This window comes from Saccopteryx bilineata, chromosome 12, assembly GCF_036850765.1.
Source record: "Saccopteryx bilineata isolate mSacBil1 chromosome 12, mSacBil1_pri_phased_curated, whole genome shotgun sequence".
Taxonomy (NCBI): domain Eukaryota; kingdom Metazoa; phylum Chordata; class Mammalia; order Chiroptera; family Emballonuridae; genus Saccopteryx; species Saccopteryx bilineata.
In genome coordinates this window covers 44,274,289-44,298,865 of record NC_089501.1, presented here as the reverse complement: position 1 = coordinate 44,298,865, position 24,577 = coordinate 44,274,289, and the positions used below count along the sequence as shown (strand labels likewise).

General features: G+C 47.4%; 2 protein-coding genes across 2 annotated transcripts in view; both read right to left on the bottom strand.

Moving 5' to 3' along the window:
* PPP1R14C (protein phosphatase 1 regulatory inhibitor subunit 14C) overlaps positions 1 to 24,577 on the bottom strand; it is a 535,162-nt gene that overhangs the window by 355,370 nt on the left and 155,215 nt on the right. The gene's annotated exons all lie outside the window — the stretch shown is intronic.
* Positions 5,321 to 22,755, bottom strand: IYD (iodotyrosine deiodinase). The gene is made up of 5 exons (XM_066248318.1): positions 22,438 to 22,755; positions 13,424 to 13,621; positions 11,098 to 11,257; positions 9,754 to 9,910; positions 5,321 to 8,051 (listed from the first exon to the last, which is right to left on the bottom strand). The coding sequence occupies exons 1-5, from the start codon at positions 22,613 to 22,615 to the stop codon at positions 7,869 to 7,871; spliced, it is 876 nt and encodes a 291-aa protein (XP_066104415.1). The 5' UTR covers positions 22,616 to 22,755; the 3' UTR covers positions 5,321 to 7,868.

Genomic DNA, 24,577 nt, shown 5'->3' with positions numbered 1-24,577 from the left:
AGTGGAAAGAGCCAGGGTTTCTGTTTGTGAGAAAGAGAGGGAGCTTTCATAGACGCAGGCTCCGTCTTAAAGGGCGCGCACAGAAAATCTTGTTTGCAGTCACTTACCTGAGGCTCCAGCAGAGGAGAGCTGAGAGGACTAGAGTTGCGTGAGGAGAGAGTGAAGTTGGTGGCCCAGGGAGAGACACCACGGAGGACAGCCACCAGAAACCCTGTACTGAGTCATTCTCCAATACTACAGTTGCCATCTTTCTTGGGCGGAACAGTCCCCTCTGAGCAGCATCAGCCTGGGGAAAAGCAACTGCTCCGCCCTCAGGAGTCTCTCCTGCCTCAGTCATGGCGATGGGTCATTTCTGAGAGGCCAGGAAGCATGAGGTGTGTCAGTGATTCTGTTTTTTTGGCGTTGAGGCCGGAACTTTCTTCCCACCAGTTCCTGAGACTATGACTGCTGCTTCCACCCAAAGGGAGACCAGTAGAAACTGTCCAGACTTTGGGTAGACCCTTCCTCTGGGTCTCAAAGGCCACACCCTACTGAGGTCTGTGAAAAAAATCTGGACAGACTGACACCTGGAGCCAGGGGTGGGGCCACACCCATCACCCTTCCTAATCCCTGAATTGCTGAAGGTTCTAGACTCCACCAGAGATTTCTTCAGTGACTGAGCCCAACAAGCAGCCAGCAGACAAAGGCTGCAGGAGGTGGGACTCAGGAACCTTCAACCTTCCCCCAGGCTCAGTGGGGGTAAAAGCCAGCCTAAGCCTGCACCTGGGCCCAGCAGAGGCTGCCACAAACTCTGGATTGCTTGTAGCTCCAAGAAGGTTGCTGAGGGCCAGTCACAGGCAGTGTCTTCCACTGGCCTGTGCTGGGTTCCCTTCAGGGAGGCCCAGGGATGGCACATCCAGTGGCCAGCTACAGAGAACATCAGTTCAGGACCTAACAACCCTTGCGAGAGTGGTGTCCTAAGGAAAAGCTCCTCACACCTGGCCCAGCTGAGGCGAGTTCCACTCTCTGTGTTCAGCATCAGCACAGTGGCTCATGTGCATTGGATAGGATGGGGCTTCACAGTCAGCTGGCCCAGCTGCGGGATATCCTGCCCTGCTGGGCTAGATTCCACAGGGGGCAGGGAGAGAGGCTTGGAGCATGGACACTTAAAGTGTGGGTATTTGTGAGCCTATTGTTGGGTCTGGTTGAGGGGCTTAGCCACCTTTTGGGAAGAGGGGCACACTCAGCCCCAGGAGCAAACTATCTCAGTCTTATTCCCTGAGACCAGTGTCTCACCAGCCGAAAGAACTTCTGCAGAGGGGACTGTTGGCTCCACTTGATCTGAACCTGCTTCTCACTTTGCTGAGGAGAAAAAAATCTTAAGTATCCAGCAGTGGCTGAGGGATTAGGCCCTGGAGTAGGGGCCATTTTCCCCATACTGAGCTCCTGACTAAGAGACCCCTAAAGTAGGGGTCACACTAATGCTGTATTCCCAACCTCAGATGCCCTAACCCAACAAGCTTGCAACCTGTAGAGGGGTTGGTTGGGTGAAGCCAGTCTGAGCCCACACTATAGTCTTTCTACAGAAGACTCTGTGGGAAGACCAGGCAGCTGCAAGAGGAGGAGGAGCAGATGAAAAGTGGAGGCAAATCTTATGGAGATTGGAGCTTTTACAGAGCTGCTGTCATCTCTTAGCAGGAGGAAGTTGATCCTTATACAAAAGTTGGTCCCTCCCACACTACCCAGGCACAGAAAATGCAGACACAAACAGTGAACAGAGCAGTAGCTACAGACAGGTAGCCCACAGCGAGTTACAAACAACAGCTGACACCAACCCAAGAAGTCCTAAAACCAACACAACCAGTAGTGGGTGGCAGACAGCACCAACCCTAGACTCAGCTAATTACACAAGCAGCATGCACAAAGGAGGAGTCCAGCAGGTACCACACACTGTGGATAATAAATACACACAATAGGACAGATACAGCCCAGTTTCAAATACATGTGATCAAGGTTGACCCTTAGAATCAGCCAGCCTGAAGAGATTAGCAACACCCATGAAAGGACCAACTGCATTCAATATTCACATACAACAGGAGAGAAAACACTACCCTCAAGAAGCACTCCTAGAACAGGGAAATCAGGTGGCCTGGATGTCAGTACCACCAAACCTATGTTCCTCATAAAGACACCACAACAAATTTCAAAGTCAGACAGCATTACCTAATAGACAGACAAAATGGGCAGACAGAGAAATGCAACCCAAATGAATCAACAAGAGAAATCCCCAGAAAAAGAACTAAATGAAATGAAACTAACCAAACTACCAGATGCAGTATTTAAAATAATGATTTCTTAGGATGCTCAAGGATCTTAGAGCAACAATGGATGTCATAATAAGTGCTTAAATAAAGAGATAGCAAGCATCAAAAAGGACATTGAGCCCTGGCCAGTTGGCTCAGCGGTAGAGCATCGGCCTGGCGTGCGGGGGACCCGGGTTTGATTCCCGGCCAGGGCACATAGGAGAAGCGCCCATTTACTTCTCCACCCCCCTCCTTCCTCTCTGTCTCTCTCTTCCCCTCCTGCAGCCAAGGCTCCATTGGAGCGGAGATGGCCCGGGCGCTGGGGATGGCTCCTTGGCCTCTGCCCCAGGCACTGGAGTGGCTCTGGTCGTGACAGAGCGACGCCCTGGAGGGGCAGAGCATCGCCCCCTGGTGGGCAGAGCGTCGCTCCTGGTGGGCGTGCTGGGTGGATCCCGGTCGGGTGCATGCAGGAGTCTGTCTGACTGTCTCTCCCCATTTCCAGCTTCAGAAAAATACAAAAAAACAAAACAAAACAAAAAAAAGGACATTGAAATCATAAAAAAGAACCAGTCAGAAATGCCAAATACAATATCAGAAATGAAGACCACACTAGAAGGAATCAACAGCAGGCTGGATGAAGCAAAGGATCAAATCAGCGAGTTAGAGGACAAGATAAACAAAAGCACAGAAGCAAAGCACCAAATAGAAAAGGGGCTCAAAAAGTCTGAGGAAACTCTGAGAGACCTCTGTGACAACATGAAGAGAAACAACATCCATATCATAGGGGTTCCTGAAGGAGAAGAAAAAGAACAAGAGATAGAGAACTTGTTTGAAGAAATTATAGCTGAAATTTCCCCTGAATTGATGAAGGAAAAAGTCATACAAGTTCAAGAAGCACAGAGAGTCCCATTAAAGAGGAACCCAAGGAGGCCTACACCAAGACACATCATAATTGAAATGCCAAAGTTAAGAGACAAAGAATAACCAACTGAGCTACTCAGCCAGGGCTTGATACTGTATTTAAAAGCTACATCAGGCAAATATCAACCAGACTGAATGGTAACCTTTCAGAAGAGAAACTTCATGTTTTTCACCATTTTACTCTAGTTGCAACAATTTCTTCAACTTTACTTCCTGTCCCCTCTTTTTCTGTTACATCCAATTTTACTTCCCAAGTTCAAAGTTATTTGTTCTTGGGAAAGAGACATCTAATGCCTACCCACATCTGGGTGTCCCTTCCTTCCAGGCACAGAAGGAAGACATGTCTGGACCCTCTGGTGAGGCCGTGTGACTAGCCCTGGCTGATGGGTTCTGAGAGTGAAGAAGTGAACTCCTGTGTCAGGGTACGGGACTGCCAGGCTGAGCGCCTCCAGTGGGGTCCTCCCCCCAGTGAGGAGGCAGTGTGGCGTGGATGATACCGCCACGGGACAGCCCAGTTGCCCATGGGGAACAGCGATCTCAGAGTGTTGTTAGAGCCTGCAGAGGACTTTGCCTGCCCAAGAAATAAACTGTCATCATGGTTAGTCACTGAAGTGTTAGAGTTACTGATTGCTCCAACCCCATGGTTCTCAAGTGGACTACCCAAGCAGCAACACACGTCACCCGGGAACCTGTTAGAAATGCAGTCTTGGGCACCAGTCAGTCCTACTAGATCAGACGGCCTGGAGCCCAAACAACCCCTCCCGGCGGCAGTGATGCAGGCTTCTCTGGCAGACCCCAGTCCAGAAACAGGCAGAATGAAATATTTTTACATTTCTGCCCTCATCCCTTCCTTCACTACCCAATAAGCTCCCTGCAAGCAAGTGTAAGCCTAGCCTCATATCTCCTATGGCTCCCAATCTCACACCTGGAACACCTCTATGTGGGGACACTCCATGATAATCCAGTGAAACCAACTTGATCTCAGTACCGTCAGTAAATCTCTACATCTAATGATGGACTTAAAGGACATCTCCCAACAAATTGTTCCTGTTACTGAAGGAAATGCTTATTTACACATGGCATTTCTGTTCAGATGTAATCCTAAGTGTTTTTGTTCCTCATATTTTTGCTTTGAAAAATTCCAAACAGAAAAATTGAAATAAAAGTATAATGAGGGGAGTGACATCAGGCACAGCTCAAGTCACATCTACATCCCCAATACAGCTCAGTTTCGAGCTGAGGTCACAGGTACGTGTCTTGTCTATTTGAACATGATTTAATACATTAAGGATAAGACTCTTCACAGGTGTTTCTTGGGCCATATATGCACAGCACCCCTAGTATTAATGATAGTAACAATAACACTGATTACACCAGGAGCCAACAATAAAAGATACTAGTAAGTGCTAGGAACTGTATATGTATCATTATATTCGATTGCTTCAGTAACCACGAGGCAAGTACTACATTTAACCCCATTTTACACGTGAAGAAAATGAGGCTTAGAAAGATTCAGTTTTCCACGGCCACGCAAATAACTTTTTGAGCCAGAAGAGAAACTTGAACCCAGGTCCTTCTCTGCTGGGCTCTTAGACTCAGTGAGTGTTAATTCCATCCCCCAGAGAGAAAGCTGGCTGTAGCACGTCCCAGATCTGTGCTGTTGTCCCTGTGTTTAGTATCTATGACAAATCACGGCTGTGTTTCTGGGTGTGGCGATCTGGAAGGTGGCCAGCTCTTGGCAATCTTTTCCTCTGGGGCCCTGAACACATGTGCAGCCGAGACCTTTTCTTTACTCTCAGGGGCTTTGTACTTGGATGGCTGTGCTCAGCCCCTCACTGGGTTCTTTCTCCACCTCACACTCCGGGAGACGAAGTCGTCAACCCGCCTGAGCAGGGTGGATTAAAACGACCGGAGAGCTCTCTGGGCTTAAATAGCTCCTAAATATAAAAAAGTAGAAGGTAATAAAAATAACTGCAAATTTTGGTACAGTGATGTCAAAGTATGCTAATTATCCTGATATTTGGAATGCCGAGTATCTTTTTCCCATTAAAACCAACATGGTGTACAGTGGGTAGGTTCCCATTCCAGCCCACAGAAGTCTAATAAAGCCACATGTAGTTAAAGCAAAGCTCATCGACAATAAAGAATACAGGACAAATATTGATCACAATACTAATAATATACTAATAATACTAATAATATACAATACTAATAATATACTAATAATTTCCTTTTACAAAAGAAATAGAAATAAAGTGTAAGACAGTTTGTATTAAAATATGTAGACTTGGGGAAGAGCATGTTTAAAGAAAAATGAAACACTAATTCGAAAGAATGCATTCACCTCTGTGTTCATTGCAGCGTTATTTACAATAGCCAAGATTTGGAAGCAGCCCAAGTGCCCATCAGTAGATGAGTGGATAGAAAACCTGCACTTCATTCACACAATGGGTTACTACCTGGCCATAAAAAACAACAACAAAAACAAAACAAAATGAGGAAATGTTACCTTTTCTGACAGCATGGCTGCACCTGGAGAGTATTATGCACAGTGAAATAAGCCAGGCAGAGACAGAAAAGTACCACATGATTTCACTCATATGTGGATTTTAATGAATGAAATAAACTAACAAACAGAATAGAAACAGACTCATAGATACAGAGAACAGTCGGTCAGCTGTCGGTGGGGAGGGGTTGGGAGGGCTGGGTGAAGTAGGTGAAGGGTGCAGGCTCATTAGACCACTGAGTCAGGCTGGGGGCAGGTGGGAGCAGAAGAGGGTGGAGCCCAGAGCGTGGAGCGTCACCTGCATGCTGGGATGGGCAGGCCGGGGCAGGCTCCGCCCTTCACCCCCGTTCCCAGGGCAGAGCGGGACACACTGAGAGAGAACAAGCTGGGGGGTCTGGAGCTCAGAGCCCCCTCTGGTCTCGTGTCTCGGGCCTCCGCCTCCCTACAGGGTGCAACAGCTCCCCCTCCTCGCAGCTCCTGGAGGTGGAGGGAGCCTTCTGGTCCTGCCTCAGGAGCGCGCAGCTGGGTAAGGACTTGGGCTTTTTCCTTTTCTTTTCTTTCTTTTTGGAGATGCTTGCTCTTCCCCCTTGCCTTCTGCCACCCCTTTTGGATTCTCTGCAGTTACCGAAATAACTACATACTCTCTACTTTGCTGTAAATAAAGACTGAACAAAAAGAAAAAGAAAAAAGTGAAAAGATTAGGAAAACCCCTCACAAAAACATATAGACACAGACAACAGAATGCTGATTACCAGAGGGATAGAGGGTGAAGGGAGGAAGGACACCGTGTTTCCCCATGCATAAGACGCTCCCACGTATAAGACGCACCTTAATTTGGGGGCCTGAAATTTGAAAAACAATGTATTACATAAAGTTATTGAACTCAAGGGTTTTTTTTTGTTTGTTTGTTTGGGGTTTTTTGTATTTTTCTGAAGTTGGAAACGGGGAGGCAGCCAGACTTCTGCATATGCCCAACCGGGATCCACCCGGCATGCTCACCAGGGGGCAATGATCCGCCCATCTGGGGCATTGCTCTGTTGCAACCAGAGCCATTCTAACGCCTGAGGCAGAGGCCATGGAGCCATCCCCAGCGCCCGGGCCAACTTTGCTCCAATGGAGCCTTGGTTGCAGGAGGGGAAGAGAGAGACAGAGAGGAAGGAGAGGGGGAGGGGTGGAGAAGCAGATGGGCACTTCTCCTGTGTGCCCTGGCTGGGAATCAAACCCGAAACTCCTGCATGCCAGGCTGATGCTCTACCACTGAGCCAACCAGCCAGGGCTTGAACTCAAGTTTTATTCATCATAAAATTCATACAACTCTTCATCACTGTCAGAACTCCCATCCATTAGCTTGTCCTCATCTGTGTCTGATGACCAATCACTGTCTTCATGTATCTACATAGAATGAGCACAAAAACAAGCGCAAAAAAGCGGGAAATGCAAGTAAAAAAATCTACAACCCCTGTAATAAGATGCACCCAGTGTTCAGACCCCAAATTCTTCTAGGAATAGAAGAGTTTGAAGGTTCTGAAAGAGACTTCAGGGAACTTCGAAAGACTGTGGAGGTGGAGGGCACAGGCTCCTGCAGTATCTAATTATGTTTTAAGGGGATAAAAGTCTCCCTTCTCCCTGACACAGATTTGTCCCCAGCTCTGACTCATCAACATTACTAAGGCCTTTTCTTGCAGTTGTGACTCACAAGTGGAATGAAAAGAGGGGCATTTGATTTAAGTTTAAATTCAAGAATGATCACATAGCTGAATTCTTGGGACCACATCAAATTTCCTGATGATATTTTCTCTATATGAGTTTTTTAAAGGTAAAACAAAACAACAGCAACAACAAAAATCACCAGTGATTTTTCTGGAACAACTTAGACAACTTAAACGCCAGAGCATGTTCCGAGTAAAATTGTACTGCATTTCCGAAGCGGATGAGAAACGGAAGAGAAGGCACCCGCGGATCTCACTCTGTGTGATCGGTGCCCACACTGTCTATGAGGAGCGGGGATCTCAGGCTCGGAGTCCCGGAGACCGTGGAAAGGTTTCTGGGCGCACGGAGTGGCCACGCTGTGCAGGGGGGCGCCGGGGAGACCTAAGGCCCAGAGGAAGAGCAGAGGGCAGCGGGGCATCACCTCGCAGCATCTCCCGCTGGCCTCCCGCCTACACAGTCACCATGATCTGATCCAGAGGCTTCCGTCTCAGGTCGGGCACCGTGGCCTCCGCGCTGGGGTACCCGACCGGCAGCAGCATCAGCAGCTTTTCGTTTGCGGGGCGGCTCAGGAGCGCCCTCAGGCGGGGGCCGCAGTTGAGGGGAGTGGTGGTGACAGTCACCAGCCCTGCATTCTAAAACAGAAGAGGGAGAGAGTCCATCTCAGAGTCAGCCGGCAGAGCCACGGCTCTGCCCCAATCCTGGGGACACTCCGGTCCCTACTGTTCATTCATTTCCCTGGAGGGGGGCAGGAAAGAGGCAAGGGGTATTTTGAATCCTACCTGCTCTCCGTGAACTCCCAGCCCCGCCCTCTTTTAACTGAGCAGTAGGGAGTTTTTCAAAGAATAGTAAAGATCAAGTGTTACCTTTCATTACTGCTTAAGAAATAGAAATGGTTATATCATGGGGGGAAAAAAATCTGCAAAATTCAACCACACCAAAGGAATGACAAAAACAACAACAAAAAACAACAAACATGGAGGTAGAGCATCATGTTTGACTCATAATCCCACGTCCAGTGACAGGGGACCCAGCAGCCAAGGAAGGAGGTAAAGAAAAGACTTCATTGGCCTCTCTCCAAGCCCCTCCAGATAACAACATCTAATCAGAATCACGTGTAGCTTTAAGACACCTCCCCAGCTGGCCGCTCCAACCCCACCCCCACCCCCCAGCTTTTTCAACCAGATCCTTCCTGCCAAGCCTGAGCCAGAATCTGCCTTAGAGAGTCCTGCCCAACTCCAGTCATTATGCAACCTGTCTAGATGGGGGCTTCGACTTCGGAAGAATTACCATTTTCTGCCTCACAAATGCGGACCAACATTCAGAATGCTGCCCTGTGGACGCTAGAGGGCAGCAAAGCCAAGGCAAACAAAGGCACAGAGCTGCTTTGTGAACTGAGCGCTCTCCTTTATTTATGTACAGAATCAGAAAACCAAAGAAAGATTTCAGCTCCTCAGGAGAAATTTTCAAGTACTCTAGTTCTCTTTTGTGTAACAATGGCTATGTTTTGTAAGATGTTTTCGGCCCATAAACTCTTCATTGAGACACTGGAGGAGCCCATGGTGAGGTATTTGGAATCAATTGACCCTGGAAAGTATGGTCACTCGTTCTTATCGTCTTGTTTCCTTTATCTGTTTACATTGTACTGTTTGTCTCCACCCCAGGACCCCCATCTCTAACAGAATGTCCTGAGGCCACTGCTCCTGGTGCCTCCCGGGATCTGTCGCGTAGAAGGAACTCAGAAAATATTTGCTGAGGAAATAAATGGAACATGTGAAAGGCACACATACCTCAACCGCTTTGTTTCGTGCTTAGTACTGCTCTAGCTTCTAGGCAGAGGGAATGGTTGAAAGTACACGGACATGTTTCTAATGCAATACAATGAAAACTCAGCGTCTCAGGAGAGGATCTCAGTGCCAGAGTCCTTCTTGTAGCTTTTTAATCATTCTACCAGCTCAGACAACAGCCGCGAATGCCGCCAGGGAATCAGTCCCGGGAACTCCCAGGTTCTGAAAGTGTGTGCCTCTCGACACCCGTGACCTCCGTGTCGTTACAGATGACGGCAAGCACAGGGCTATTATCCGGACCCTGGAATGATGTTTCAGGTGAATTTCCAGGAAGAATGCCAGCTTGTGGAGTCATCTCGTTCACCCATCCGGGTGTTTAGAGTCAGTTGTCACATCAGAGCTACCTTCCTTCGGAATTCAACCTTAGATAAACAGTTTTCAAATGTCCCTGAACCAAAGACTCAGCAGAAATGTGTGAGTAAGGCCACCATTTGGTGCCCAAGCAGCACATCTCTCTCTAGGGTCCGGGCCGGGTGGGAGGCGGACTTACCTGCAGAGCAGCTAGGAGCATGCCGCAAGCGATGGAAACACTGATCTCGTTGTAGTAGTGGACCTTTCTTTTGCCATTGGCAGCAAAACCATGAACTTGTTTGAAAATGAGAATCAACACGGGAGCTGTGTCCAAGTACTCTTTAATCCAATTCGTTCTGAAGGGGGAACAGAAAAAGATCTTCAGCAGAATATCTGCTCTTAATGATTTTGGTCTTCTTTTCACTACGTGAAGCTTATTTATGTTGAAAATAAAACCCAGTGACTTGTCTTTTCTGGTGAAATTGAAAAGGGGCAGGATATGTTTGTGTCGTGTTCTTCTCTTTCGATCCAATTTAATAAACAGGTATTCACTCAGAAGGGCCCAGTATGGCCAGGCCTCTGAAAATTCTGAGGACTACAAAGTGGTAGACCTCGTATTTGAACCCGAGGACTGTAGCTTTGGGAGGCCCTACTCCTGGACTCGATCTTATTTAATCCTGACACCAAGTTTTTAACATTATAATTTAAGATGATAAAAAAATAAAAACAAAAACAGAAAGCTCAGTGTGATGCTTAATTTTATGCAGCAACTTGACTGGGCCACGGGGCATCAGAAGTTTGGTTAAACACTGTTCTGGGTGTGTCTGTGAGGGCGTTTCTGGGTGAGATTAACATTTGGGTCAGTAGGCTGAGTACAGCAGGGTGTTCTCCCCAGTGTGCTGAGCCTCATCCAATCCGTTGAAGGCCTGAATAGAACGAAAGGGGGAGTATGAGAGAATTAGCTCTCTAGCTCTCTCTGCCTGGCTGTTCCTGCCCTAGGACATCGGTCCTCTCCCGCCTTCGGACTCAAAGGAGGATTGTAACTTGTACCATTGACTCACCTGCTTCTCGGGCCTTTCGAGTTGGACTGAACCTGCGCCAGGCCCTGCTGAATCTCGAGGTGGCTGACTGCGGATCTTGGGACTTCTCAGCCTCCTTGATCACATGAGTCAATTACTTATAATAAATCTGTGTGTCTTTCTTTCTGTCTCTATCTCTGTGTCTCTCTCTCTCTCCATTGATCCTGTTTGACTGGAGAACCCAGACTAATATACTAAGAAACAGTAACTAAACGCCCCAGGTCTGGCGACTGGAAGACCCGAGCTAAGGTCTGACGCACACCTGGTTCCAGCCGAGGTCGCAGACACTCCACGACATCTGTGCTCGGGGCAACCCAGTGGCAGCCCTGGCCGACCTTCCACCCTTCCTGCAGAGGGGGAGTCACACGTGTTGACACCCAGAGCGAAACCAGGGAACTGAAGCCACAGTTGTCTCCTTTTAAGAAGCCTAAAAGCAACGTCCCTCGTTCCTCCGACTTCTGTACCTCAGTTTCTTCAGGTCGGCCACCCATCGCTGTCCCATCCTCTTCAGGTAGTTTATTTCCTCCTCCTCCTCGATGATCTCCCGGACCCTGTGCTTCGTGTCGGGGTCCTTCACAACCACGAAGGTCCAGGGCTCCGTGTGGGCCCCGCTCGGGGCTGTCCCTGTGGCCCGTTACATCAAAACCAGAAATTAAAACTGCAGGAAAATGTGAGACTGTTAGTTAAGACCGAACGTGGCACTTCATACTTTCTCAACAGGAAGCTGCGTCTCTGGGCAGCAGAGGGCTGGGCGTTGGGCGCAGGCGCGTGGCTGCCGCCCCCGGCGCGGGGCATCTGTGCAGGGGCTGCGTGCCAGCTGAGCTCAGGGCCAGCAGTTCCAGCGCCATGGGCGTCTGTCACCGCAGCGGGGTGACAACTAACTATGCAGGGGAGAAAACGTCCCTAAGTCACTGTACCATGACCGCTGAGGGAACTCAGGGGAAATCCTGACAGCCCCAATTCTCCAAAATGTCATTATTTTTGGTATTCTTGAAAAAGGATAAAGACAGGAGGTTTACTGGAAATGGTAAAATGGTTAAATAGACAACTAAACTATAAATTATGTGGTGCCAATATCAAAGCTCTGAGTAGGGCACTGTGGAGTTTGTAGGTTCGTTGGGGACACACAAGTACTCTTGGTCCTGGATGCTCCAACCACACAAGAGTGTGTCTTCCACTGCTCACGGATTGTGGGATCACCCAGCCTGCGACCTGGTTTGTCCTAGTGACCCAGACAGAGCTTCCCAGTACAGCTCGGGGCCCAAGGAGCTTGGGTTCTCATTAAGATTCCAGCCATTGCCTGGGCCGGCTTCTGATCTGGACGTCACCTCTCCATCCTCAACATAGCCTGCTGTTTCCAGCATTAGACCACGGTGACTCTCTGGTGAGATATTTCAGAAGCAACTATTCCTTTCTTCCTAGTGAGTAATGTAATGACATAAACTCTACAGGAGAGAACTCGAGCCTTAATCACGTTCTTGTCTGCCACCCCCATTCCCACAGTAGAGAGGCGTGATTAAGTTGTGAAATGCTTTAGCAAGTCAAAAGCTAAACATAAAGTCACGATTTTTGAACAGAGTGATTCCAGTTGACTTGGTACCTACGTTATTTATCCAATAAGTATGTGTGGCACTAACTTAGGAAATAAATTATTCCCTAATGTTCTCAATTATGCCAAATTTATCTAAGCATAATATGTACACATACACACACGTATATTCAGATACAGATATATACACAGAAGAAATCTGGTCTATTAGTTAAGGACTCAACACTTTAGTGCATTTGTATTCTTAACTGAAATGAAATGAATCAGACTCCAAGCACAGGAGACGCTCAAACAGGGGGCTTGCTCTTTATTTTTCCTCCTGCTTTTCTAGAATTCTCATTATTTTTCTCTGTAGAGATATTAATTTACATTGCAAATGGGTTTGCCTTCTTTGGTTTACTTTGCAAATGCACAAGAGTAAATTTGGTAGTTCATTAGAATACAGTATTAGAACCAGATGGTACATGATATACACACTTGGTTCCAAATGTGTAAATGTGAGTGAGTGAGTGAGTGTGTGTCTCTGTGTGTGTTTTAAGGGGAGGGGAAGGAAAGAAAGATGTCTCTTCCCATGTGTAGTAATACGTTCAGAAAATTTGCTTTTAATAAAAGTTCATGATGTTGAAAAATTTCAGAAGTTTTGAACTGCTGTCCCATCTGCTCCCAAGAAGTGTGTAATTGTCAAAAGTTTGTAGAAAAAGGCCCTGGCCGGTTGGCTCAGCGGTAGAGCGTCGGCCTGGCGTGTGGGGGACCCAGGTTCGATTCCCGGCCAGGGCACATAGGAGAAATGCCCATTTGCTTCTCCACCCCCCCTCCTTCCTCTCTGTCTCTCTCTTCCCCTCCCGCAGCCAAGGCTCCATTGGAGCAAAGATGGCCCGGGTGCTGGGGATGGCTCCTTGGCCTCTGCCCCAGGCGCTAGAGTGGCTCTGGTTGCGGCAGAGCGACGCCCCGGAGGAGCAGAGCATCGCCCCCTGGTGGGCAGAGCATCGCCCCTGGTGGGCGTGCTGGGTGGATCCCGGTCGGGCGCATGCGGGAGTCTGTCTGACTGTCTCTCCCCGTTTCCAGCTTCAGAAAAAAAAAAAAAAAAAAGTTTGTAGAAAGAGAGAATCATTATGTTTCTGGCAGTCGGTCAACAACTGGGTGGGGCTTTATCGGTAAGTTTATCCCTTTATAGCTTCATTCACCATGTTTAAACTTCAACATTGCTGACATTCTCAAAGACCCAGCGTGCAATCACAGACCTGCTGTTCTGATGACATTGTCAATGACTTCCATTGGCACTGGTTCCTTACTTAGGAATCTCACAGAGCGTCTTTGATTGAGAAGTTCATAGAACTCCCGGGACCTCTTCACCATGTCCTCCTCAGGATACCGGGTGTGGGAGAATGGGACATGTTCAACGTTCTCCTCGGACTCCTGTGCCTCGTCGGCATCTGCAACTAAGAACACAGAAAGTAGCAAAGTCAATGATCCTTCTGGGTCTTCAGGTGGCCACCAGGGAGGAGATGAAGTTCTCAAAATGTCTGACATGAGCTCAAAAACATCAACCCAAAATGAGATGACTAGATCCACAGAACCGTGACCTTGGGGCTTCACAACCCTTTAAACTCTAGATTAGTTATAAATCAAGAAAAAGGAAATTTTCACCTACATCAGGATGAAGAATGTAAATTTTTATTAATAGTCAACTAATTTTTTTTAGATTTTATTTACTCATTTTTATTAGAGAGAGAAAGGAGAGAGAGGAAAGTGATAGAGAGAACAGGGGGAGGAGCAGGAAGCATCAACTCCCATATGTGCCTTGATCAGCCAAGCCTGGGGTTTCAAACCGGTGACCTCAGCGTTCCGGGTTGATGCTTAATCCACTGCACCACCATAGGTCAGGCATGAACTAACTAATTTGAAACAATCTTTCATCAGCTGAAAACCACTAAAATGACTAAATAAAATATTTTTTAAAGTTCTTTTAAAATCATTGAAATGTTGACAATATAGTAAGAAATCTCTAGGCCAAAACTAAAAGAAAAATATGAATCTACACAGGTAAATAAGCACAGAAGTTGTATTTCCCCTAATTGTCTTTGCCAATCCCTAAATGTTTGAATTTTTATTTTTATATTTTCATGAATCCAGAGGGACAGAAATCAAAGTCCAGGCCCATATATAATGGGGAATCTAATAGGCTGGGACTCTAAGACTTCATCCTTAGGAAAGTATGAATCCTAAGTAAATTGGCCCCTAAAGGATTAATTATATCATTTTGGTAGGTCCTGCTTCAATCTTGGAATAAGGTGGTCCTACCCAAAAATACCCTGTTGCCCAGAGGAAGCAAGTGATAGCATATTAATAATTTTAAATACCATTATTAGCAACCCACAAAATACAATCAGGCATACAAAGGCACAAAACAGTTTGAGCAAGAAAAAGCAGAATCAATTTTTAAAACTAGAGTTCAATGCCCTAACTTTCCAAATACTGGAATTATCATAATCAAAATATAAAACAACTATGATTACAATATTTAGAGGGAGGGGGAAAGGACAAACATATCATATATAAATCTGCAGGGTATAGAAAAGGAGACATAAAATATTTTAAAAATTGAACATTTTGAACTCAAAAATAAAATAATAAGATTAAGAACTTAGTGGATAGATTTAATAACAGGTTACATATACTGAAGAAAGAATTAATGAACTGGAAGATAAGTCAGAAGAAAATGTGTACAATGGAGCAAGAAGAGAACAAAAATGCAAAACATAAAGAAAGAACAAGAAAAAATAAAGCTGAGTCAGAATGTCTAATATCCATTTGGTGACAGTAACAACAGGAAAAACGATGTGACAGATAGTAGTTAAGGTTTTCCCAGAAATGATGAAAAATACCAAATCTACATATTTAAGAAGCCCAGTCAATTCCAAGCAGTATAAGAAAAAGAAGCCCACACCTTTCATAAGAAAAGACAAACTGTTCAAAGCAGCCAGAGGAAAAAGTACCTTAGGAAGAATAACAAGAATAACTGAAATCCTGACAGGAACAAGAACAATTGCATTAAATATATAAGTGGACTAAATGCTCCTGATACAGGCCAATGACTTAAATTTTTAAGTCCTAATATGATTTTTTATTAACATATAGTTGACATATAATATTATGAGTTACAGGTGTACAACATAGCTACTCTGAGGAATTGTACAAAATAAAGGACTTTTATAGGCAGAAGGGGACAGGAACAAGGAAGCTGTAGTAGCCCAAACACTTGTTGCAAAGTTACACTCTTTTAGGATAGAGCAGGGGTCTACCAGGCAGATGAGCTCACTAGTGCTGAGCAGATGATTCCTGATTGACTGGTGTAAGATACCATTTCTGAGGGATCTGAAACTATAATTAAGTTTAGTGACACAAAGCTTAGCATCAGTGACTCCATTTGGGGTCTGTTGTCTTGTTTTTAATACATCTAAAACATAAGAATATAGAAAGGTTGAAAGTAAAAGGCTAGAAAAGTTATACCATGCACCTCATAAGTATATCAATATCAGATGAAAAAAAATTAAGGCAAAAAGCATGATTATGGACTAAAAGGTCACTTTATATAAAGTTTATAATATTAAATTATAAACAAGAAAATATATTGAATTATAAATAAAATTATAAGAAAACATAATTTTAAATGTATACGCCAATGTTTATCAACAGTAGAGAGAATAAACTGTGATATCCTCATGTGTCAATAAAGACTTTTACCACCCATGAGACTTTTCTACACCGTTTGTTTATGAACTCTGACGACCTCTGTAGTCAGGAAGCGGTCAATGAGCAAACCCGGAAACACTTCTTTAACTGAAATGTCAGTGACCAACTCCTAAAATACACTCATCCAGCATTTGTACAAACAAAGAGCATCCTAAGGGAATAACCTGGTGATTTCTGCAGCTTCTGTAGTCCTCTGGCGGGGCTCCCAGGCGGGCAGAAGGAGGAAGTGGCCTAATCACGCTGGGTTGGACTGCCTGGCAGGGGTGGGTGTGTGGGGCTGAGAGTAGGCTGCTGCTGCTGGAGCCGTCCCCCCCCCCCAGGCCCCCTTCCCCCACGGAAGGTCTCCGTCCTGCCAAGGGAAAGAGCCAGGCTGGGGGAGAAGGCTCCAGGGGCGGGCAGGGCAGTGAACCAGAGCAAGCACAAAAGGTTAGGAGCCACTTCTCTCTCCCTCTTGACTCGCTGGCTGCTCCCAGGAGTGTGGCCCTCACCAGGAGCAGAGAGAACCACCTCTGTCCACTCCACAGCTGTCCAGCCTCCGCCCTAGGCCAGCCGAGCCACCCTGGGGATCCATTCCAGCTAGAAAGCCCACACACTGCTGAAATAAATGTATGCTCTTGTGGCCTGCTCTTGACTATGCACCCTGTGCTCCCACACTTGGGGTTGGCTGTCGACACCAAAGCCATTCACCTTTTATCATGGCTTTAATGCCAAGGAAGGCTGAATTGCTCCATAATTAGGCTTAAGGCCAAGTGATCCTAGGTCACACCTCTCCTCTGTTCAACACGAAGGCATTTTTATGGCTGCACCTCTACCGTGAATGCTTTTATGTTTCATAGTTCTGCTTCAAAATCTTTGCCAAGGGGCCACATATTTCCCATCTAGGACACTACAGGCCGGTTGCTGTCATGTCATCCTTGTTTCCTCCCTGCAGATTTTGAGAGCCTTGAAGAGCACCATCAGAGAAGTTGAGGGAGCGGTGGCTCACACAGTGGGTGGCAGTGAAGGCGGGGCTGGGGGCAACTTCAGGGCTCCACACCTGTCTGGGGGACGCCTCCTTCCGGCTGCCCGCCATCACTCCGACCCCCCTGGGGCCTCCCAGCCAGGCGCCTCCTAGCTGCAGTCTAGACACGATTTCACCAGCGGCCACAGGGGTGGGTGGGCGCTGGGGCCTCTGGGGGTATCCACCCGGGAAGACCTTGAGAGAGCAGCTCTCTCCGGGTGGCATCAACGGAACTGGTTTTCGAGCCCCATCACCTCCTGTGGCAACCACAGTGTCCCCATGCTGACCTTCACTGACCCAACCAGACTCCATCTCAAGGACAATGTCTCCACCCGAGTCCTTTCCCACTCTTAATCTTCTCTCTGGACCAGGCGTCCCCAAACTACGGCCCGCGGGCCGCACACGGCCCCATGAGGCCATTTATCTGGCTCCCCGCTGCACTTCCTGTACGAGCACCTCTTTCATTGGTGGTCAGTGAGAGGAGCACTGTATGTGGCAGCCCTCCAACGGTCTGAGGGACAGTGAACTGGCCCCCTGTGTAAAAAGTTTGGGGACCCCTGCGAGTCTGGACTCACCTGTCTTCTGTTCTAAATCCTTAAGGTCTTATGGCAGTCTTGGTAAACCAACCTTTTAAAATTAGCCATGCAAAACTATTCATGAACAGGTTTGTCAAAGGATGATGAAATGCAGAGATAAAGCTGAACTTACTGCTTCCTAAGGCAATGGGGAGCTACGCTGGCCAAGCTCTGTCTCTGTGAACACAGTAGAATGCTGATCTTATATAGTATTTTGTCAGTGGTGTGCTGGTAAACCAGCTCTCCAGGGGTAGGTGGGGTGATGGAGGAGAAAAGAACCCAGATTTAAACAATTTTTTTTTTCTGAAGCTGGAAACGGGGAGAGACAGTCAGACAGACTCCCGCATGCACCCGACCAGGATCCACCCAGCACGCCCACCAGGGGCGATGCTCTGCCCACCAGGGGGCGATACTCTGCCCCTCCGGGGCGTCGCTCTGCTGCGACCAGAGCCACTCTAGTGCCTGGGGCAGAGGCCAAGGAGCCATCCCCAGCACCCGGGCCATCTTTGCTCCAATGGAGCCTTGGCTGTGGGAGAGGAAGAGAGAGACAGAGAGGAAGGGGGAGGGGGTGGAGAAGCAAATGGGCGCCTCTCCTATGTGCCCTGGCCGGGAATCGAACCCTGGTCCCCCGCACGCCAAGCCGACGCTCTACCGCTGAGCCAACCGACCAGGGCCAAGAGCCCAGATTTATACCACACCAACCTCCATGGTATAAATATTCCCATCATGTCTTGACTTCAAGCCACTGACAACTGAACCAATGGCCCACAAATTCGTGAATATTTAACAATTGGCTCTTGCTAGTCTGTATCCCAGCTCGTTGGGAGGAATGTAGTTCAGGGATTGGTGGACTTCCAGGCGTATAAGAGGATTGACATCATTTTAGGAACAGCGTTACTTGGTTGAGACTGTTGTTGGTTGGTTGGCACTCAGAGAGGCTGATACCAGAGTAACTCCATCCCTGGTTTGCTGCCTTACAGAAGTGAGAGGCTGCCACTGATTGACTGACTTTCTGAGCTTTTACTGAGATGAGCTGCCATTGAGCCACTGAGCAGGTTTGAAATCAGTCTGACTGCTGCTTGTTACCATGGGTACACACAAATCTGTCCATTCCCAAGTCTGCAGGGATGTTTTTATTCTTGAGTGTTATCTACATGAGATAAAAATTTTATCACTGGTTTTTCTTATCAGTGACCGGACAACCTGGGACAATCAAAATTTCAGTTGGAATAATAAACTTTAGATGTCCATTGAAGCTAAGTAAATAAAAATGCCCACTAACACTAAAATGGACATATGAGATGTGTTGCGATATATACTGCTCACAAAAATTAGGGGATATTTCAAAATGAATATGAAGCAATAAAAAAACAAGCATTTGATTTTTTTTATTAAACAAGAACATCAGAAAAGCAAACAACAAGTCAAAGAAAGCTGTTCAATTATGCAAATGAGATGCAAAACCAACTTTAATTTTATTGGTGAAAATGCCCTATACAAAAGGCTGAGAGCACTGGAGTATCTGCACATCCCTTGACCCCCTAATTTTTGTGAGCAGTGTATTTCTGGTATCTTTTTCTCCTATTTCCATTTCCATGAACTTCCATGAAATCTGTGCCTGACTGGCTCATTTTAGGGAAGCAATCTGAGGTTCTCACTTTGAGATAAACATGGCAACTTCTCCCTGTTAGACCTCTGCAGCCAGAAAATAGGGAACTGAGAGTATGAACAGGACACCACCATTGATCCCTGAAGAAAGTTCATCCGACATCTAATGAGCAGGGCCTCTCTAAGCTCCCACCATTCCCCCACCCACCTACCCACACACATCCTGATGCCCTGGTCTCTGAATGTGGAGTAGAAATTCTCTGTGCATCAGAGTGGGAGGAGATTGGATTGTTACCCATATTTTCCTTAACTTACACTAGAATGGCCTATAATACTTATTTTACTGTTGTATCTCTTACTGCTATTGTTCAAAATGGTTGTAATCTGGTATCTATGTATTTGCTGTCATCAAAACTATCTCCGTGTTTCCTCAGTAATGGAATCCTTTCTCTTCCCCAATTTCACCCCCTTCCAGACCTATGGTACCAACAGGGTCCTCTCTCAGACCATGTCCACCCATCCAACAGTTAGAAGGTGGGACTTGGGTGGCAGAGAAGACGGAGTTTAAATGCTGGTTCTTCCCTACCACCTGGGTGACCTCCGTCGGTCCCAACAAGAGGCTGCGAACCCTTCAGCCAGGGAAGATTTGCCCATGGCTGCCATGGGGGCCACTGCACGTCCGATTCATTCCTCTGTGGGCAGCACAGAGAGTGAAAAGGTAGAAGCCTTAGAAAAATGAGTGAATAATCAGGCAGAGAACCAGAACACAGCCATAGAGCTTTGCTCTGCGTCCCCAACCTCCAGGCCTAGGCCTACTAGGCCCAGGTCTCCGCTGCCCCACCAGCCTTCAATTCCTCTTGTATCCCCCAAACTCTTAGGTCTTCAAATCCAGTGGCCTTTCCTCAGTGCATGCTCCCTCTGAGCTCTCGGGGAAGTTTTGACCCTGCTGGCCACCTCCTGCCTCCTCTGTTCGGGGTCATTCCCCTCGTGGGAAGGCAGCCTGGCGAAGCGGCCATGTACCCGGACTCTGGCACCAGTCTGGCTGGGGCCTGGCTCTACCACTACCTGCTAAGGTAGGTGACTTAGCACATTTGAGTCTCGGTTTCCTTGTATGCAAACTAGGTATAATAACAGTCCCTACTTCACTATGTTGTAATGAAGACTGAAAAATTTACTACATGTAACAGGTGACACTGAATCCAGTAAGTCAGGTGTCGGGAACCTATGGCTTGCGAACCAGATGTGGCTCTTTTGATGGCTGCATCTGGTTCGCAGACAAATCTTTAATAATAAAAAATAAGTTTAAAAATATAAAACATTCTCATGTATTACAATCCATTCATTTCCTACCACTCATGTTCATGGTTGCAGGTGGCTGGAGCCAATCACAGCTGTCCTCCGGGACAACACCAAATTTTTATTGGATAACGCGTAAGGTACACGGGTCGTTGTATGGCTCTCACAGAATTACATTTTAAAATATGTGGCATTCATGGCTCTCTCAGCCGAAAAGGTTCCTAACCCCTGCAGTAAGTGCTACTTGTAATTATTTATTATTTATTTTATTTTCTTTTTAGTGAGAGACAGAGGGAGGAAAAGGGGGAGAGACAAGCTACTAGTAATTATTATTATTATTATTGTTATCATCCTAGTGCTTTCCCCCCCATATCTTCTTTTCTGTAGTCCGGTTCTCCCACCTCACTTTCTCTTATCTGCAGGTGCCTCTGTCCTCTTCCACCGGTCAGGGTCTATGCTCAGTCCGCATTAGCACTACCCTCTCAGTGAATTCATCAGTTTTCCAAGCTCCAGGTCTCACCCCTCCACTGGTGACCATGCAGTCAGTATCTGTGGCCGGGATCCCACATCTAGACTCTTCTCTGCTTCTGCGTGTCACTGTCTTCTCCGGTCTCACACATCCTACACTACACTCATCTTCCCCTTTCAGCTGGGCCCTTACCCACTTGTGACAGTGTCCTTGTGACTCTTCCAGCCTCCTTTGTCTCCCAGTGTCTAATTTATTGTCCAGCCCTCTTGTTCTACCTTTAACCTCACTCCTGTTCACTTCTGGCTCTGCACTTCCATTGCCACCACCATCTAGCCGTCCTTACCAGAGCAGATCACTACCCAGCTTTGCAATGGGAAGAGCTTTTGATTGGGACTCAGTATTGCAGGGTGAGGGGATAGCAAAGAAGCCCTAAGAGGCCATGTTCTTGGATCCTGTGCACTACATTCAGCACCGCGGACTCCCGGCACTGGCTGCCACTGTAGACCTCAGCCCCAACCCTCAGATTAGGCCAACTCAGAACACACACACACATACATACACGTACATGCATACACACACGTGTGCACACACAAATGAACATACATGCACACATAGGTGCATATACACACACACTTCCAGATGGTCTCTGGTGGAGGACGGGAGCATCACTAGCCCAGCTGAGAATCACTGAGCCTCTTCCAAATCCAATCCATCCCATAAACCGACCTCAGACAAGCCTCGAACACGCCCTGCCCAGGGCCCCTCCAGAACGTCCCGCCGCTGCCGCCTGGTTGATCCCCTCTCCTTTCTCCGGTCAGCCACGGCCGTGCCCTCGCTGCCCCACTCCGCTCGGCCGCTGCCGCTGAAGCGCGCAGCCCTCCTGTCTCCGTGGCGTCTCTCCCAGCGCTTTGGTCCCTGTACTTTTCCTCCTTTTGCCTCTTACCTGCGATGCCTCCTGATCCTTGCTAATGGTAGCCTACTGATTCGCCACGCCTGATTCTTCTTTTGCTAACTGCCTCACCTCGCCCCAGAGCCTTCTCGAAACACCTTGTGATCAGTTCCACCCGGTTCATCTCTGTGTTACACTCTAATGGTCGCCTGTTCATTGCCGTGTCTACTGCCTGGGATTCTCAGCTTTGAGGACAGCCGCCACTCTTGTTTCTAACCCACATGGCCTGGCCCAAAGACAGCAAGTCCTTAGACAGGTGCCACTTGGAAAATTCCAAAGTTCTTGATCAAAACCTGCCCACTTCTCCCACGGTCACCCCTAGCCTGTGACGTGTCCCCCCTCAGAAAGTTTATAACAGTCAGAACAGAATGCCGCCAGGGAAAAGATCAGCCTCAACAGCTTTTTACTGATTATCCAGGAATAAACAGGTGTTAGTGCCAGCAGGTGACAAGCTGACCACCGGGGAGAAATGACCCGACCCTGTCACTCAGGCATTGATGAGGAAACCGACTGTCACGTGCGTCTTCCCTTCCAGGGCCCTGCCGTCAACCAGCACGCATCAGAACCACGCAAAAGCTGCGAGCTGAACCTCCCTGGCCCCTTACCTTCCTCCTCTTGGTGGAGGGCCGTGCTGTCCTCTAAGTCTTCATCCGCCCAGGGACGCGCCTCGGACCTGGCTCTCAGCTCCACCTTCCTTCTCTCCACGCTTCTATCTGCATTTTTAAAGATCCACACGATCAAGACACCAACAACTGCTACCAAGACTGGAGTCAGGGAAAACATGCTGCTGAGACAGTCCCGCAGGGCGCTCTCGCCTCCCACGCAGGCACTGAACAAGCAGAACACGGACACCGGGACACCGAGCACCGGGAGGTGGAGTGAAGGGCCAGAGCGGCGGGCCGGGAAGGCGCCCAGTGCTCTCTGACTCTGTGAGGACTTTTCCAAAGAGCAAAGGTCACAGCTGTGTGGGTTGGGGTGTGTTGTGGGCGTGGTAATGCACGGGTGCACTTACTTTTTTAAACTGTGGACTCAATCAATGCACTCTTAGACAATAATTGCCAGGATTTCACTAAGCACTTCACTGGCCTCGGTCTTGTCAGCGGTGGTGGAATGCGTTTCAGCCTCCTCCCCAGGTAATTTCCCTGGGAGCGGCCCTGTGTCTCCCAGGTGCCTGAATTTGGAATTCACCCAGAGAACTTGTTTCTCAGAGAGCCCATCTCCAGACGCCAAGGCAGATCAGCTAAGAGAAAATTTCCAGGAAAGGAGCCTGATGATCTGCAGTTTAAAACAGATTGTTGGTAAAACTGCTCTATGGAGTTTTTTTTTAATAAATAAATAAATAAATAAAGCTGCATCAACACCTTAAGAAATTATTGTTTTACATTAGAGAAAAATGTTGGCTGAGGAAAAGTAATACAAAAAAAAATTTTAGGCCCTGGCCGGTTGGCTCAGTGGTAGAGCATCGGCCTGGTGTGCAGAAGTCCCTGGTTCGATTCCCAGCCAGGGCACACAGGAGAAGCGCCCATCTGCTTCTCCACCCCTCCCCCTCTCCTTCCTCTCTGTTTCTCTCTTCCCCTCCTGCAGCCAAGGCTCCATTGGAGCAAAGATGGCTCGGGCACTGGGGATGGCTCCTTGGCCTCTGCCCCAGGCGCTAGAGTGGCTCTGGTCGCAACAGAGCGATGCCCGGGAGGGGCAGAGCATCGCCACCTGGTGGGCAGAGCGTCGCCCCCTGGTGGGTGTGCCGGGTGGATCCCGGTCGGGCACATGCGGGAGTCTGTCTGACTGTCTCTCCCCATTTCCAGCTTCAGAAAAACACACACACAAAAAAAATTTTAAATGACACGTTTGATTCATTATATAGTAATTTAAGTAGGGTGTTTTGTTTTTTTTTTTAATTTCTTAAGCTGGGCTGCTATAACAGATATACCATAGACTAGGTAGCTTAAATAACAAATTTATTTGCTAGAGTTCCAGAGGCTGGGAAGTCCAAGATCAAGGTGCAGGCTGCTCTCATTCCTCGTGAGAACCTCCCTCCTGATTCGCAGATGGACGCCATCTTTCTGTGCCTTCACGTGGCGGAGAAAGATCATCTCTCTTGTGTCTCTTCCTCTAAGGACACTAACCTCACTCACAAGAGCTCCACCCTCATGATCGGATCACCTCACAAATGCCCCACCTTCTGACACCATCACATTGGAGGGTAAGGCTTCAACATATTAATTTGAGGGGAACACAAACATCCAGACCATAGCAGTAAGGTACTGAATTATGTGTGATATGATCCCATTTGTGTAAAACAGAGTGGAAAATACTATATATTTATATGTGCTTGTATATTCATAACATTTTCTGAAGTATTCTACAATACATTTAAAACAATAGTTATATTGAGACTTCTCTGTGTCAGTTTTGCAACTTCCTGTGAGTCAGTATTTATTTTAAAATTAAAAATTAAAAAAACAACAGTGGCCTGACCTGTGGTGGCGCAGTGGATAAAGCATCGACCTGGAAATGCTGAGGTCGCCGGTTTGAAACCCTGGGATTGCCTACTCAAGGCACATATGGGACTTGATGCTTCCAGCTCCTCCCTCCTTCTCTCTGTCTCTCTCTCCTCTCTCTCTCTCACTTTCTCTCTCCTCTCTAAAAATGAATAAATAACATAAAAATGAAAAATGAAAAAAATAGTTTTAAAAAAACAACAACAGTGGTCACTTGTTTCAAAGGGCATGTGGTTATTAAAATGAT

Excerpts from the sequence above, each read along its gene's own strand:
- IYD (XM_066248318.1), bottom strand. The coding sequence starts at position 22,615 with ATGTTTTCCCTGACTCCAGTCTTGGTAGCAGTTGTTGGTGTCTTGATC. Across the intron at positions 13,622-22,437 it reads CCTCCACCAAGAGGAGGAAG|TTGCAGATGCCGACGAGGCA; the intron begins GTAAGGGGCCAG and ends CTGTGTTCTTAG. Across the intron at positions 8,052-9,753 it reads TGCTCCTAGCTGCTCTGCAG|AATGCAGGGCTGGTGACTGT; the intron begins GTAAGTCCGCCT and ends CTTCTGTTTTAG.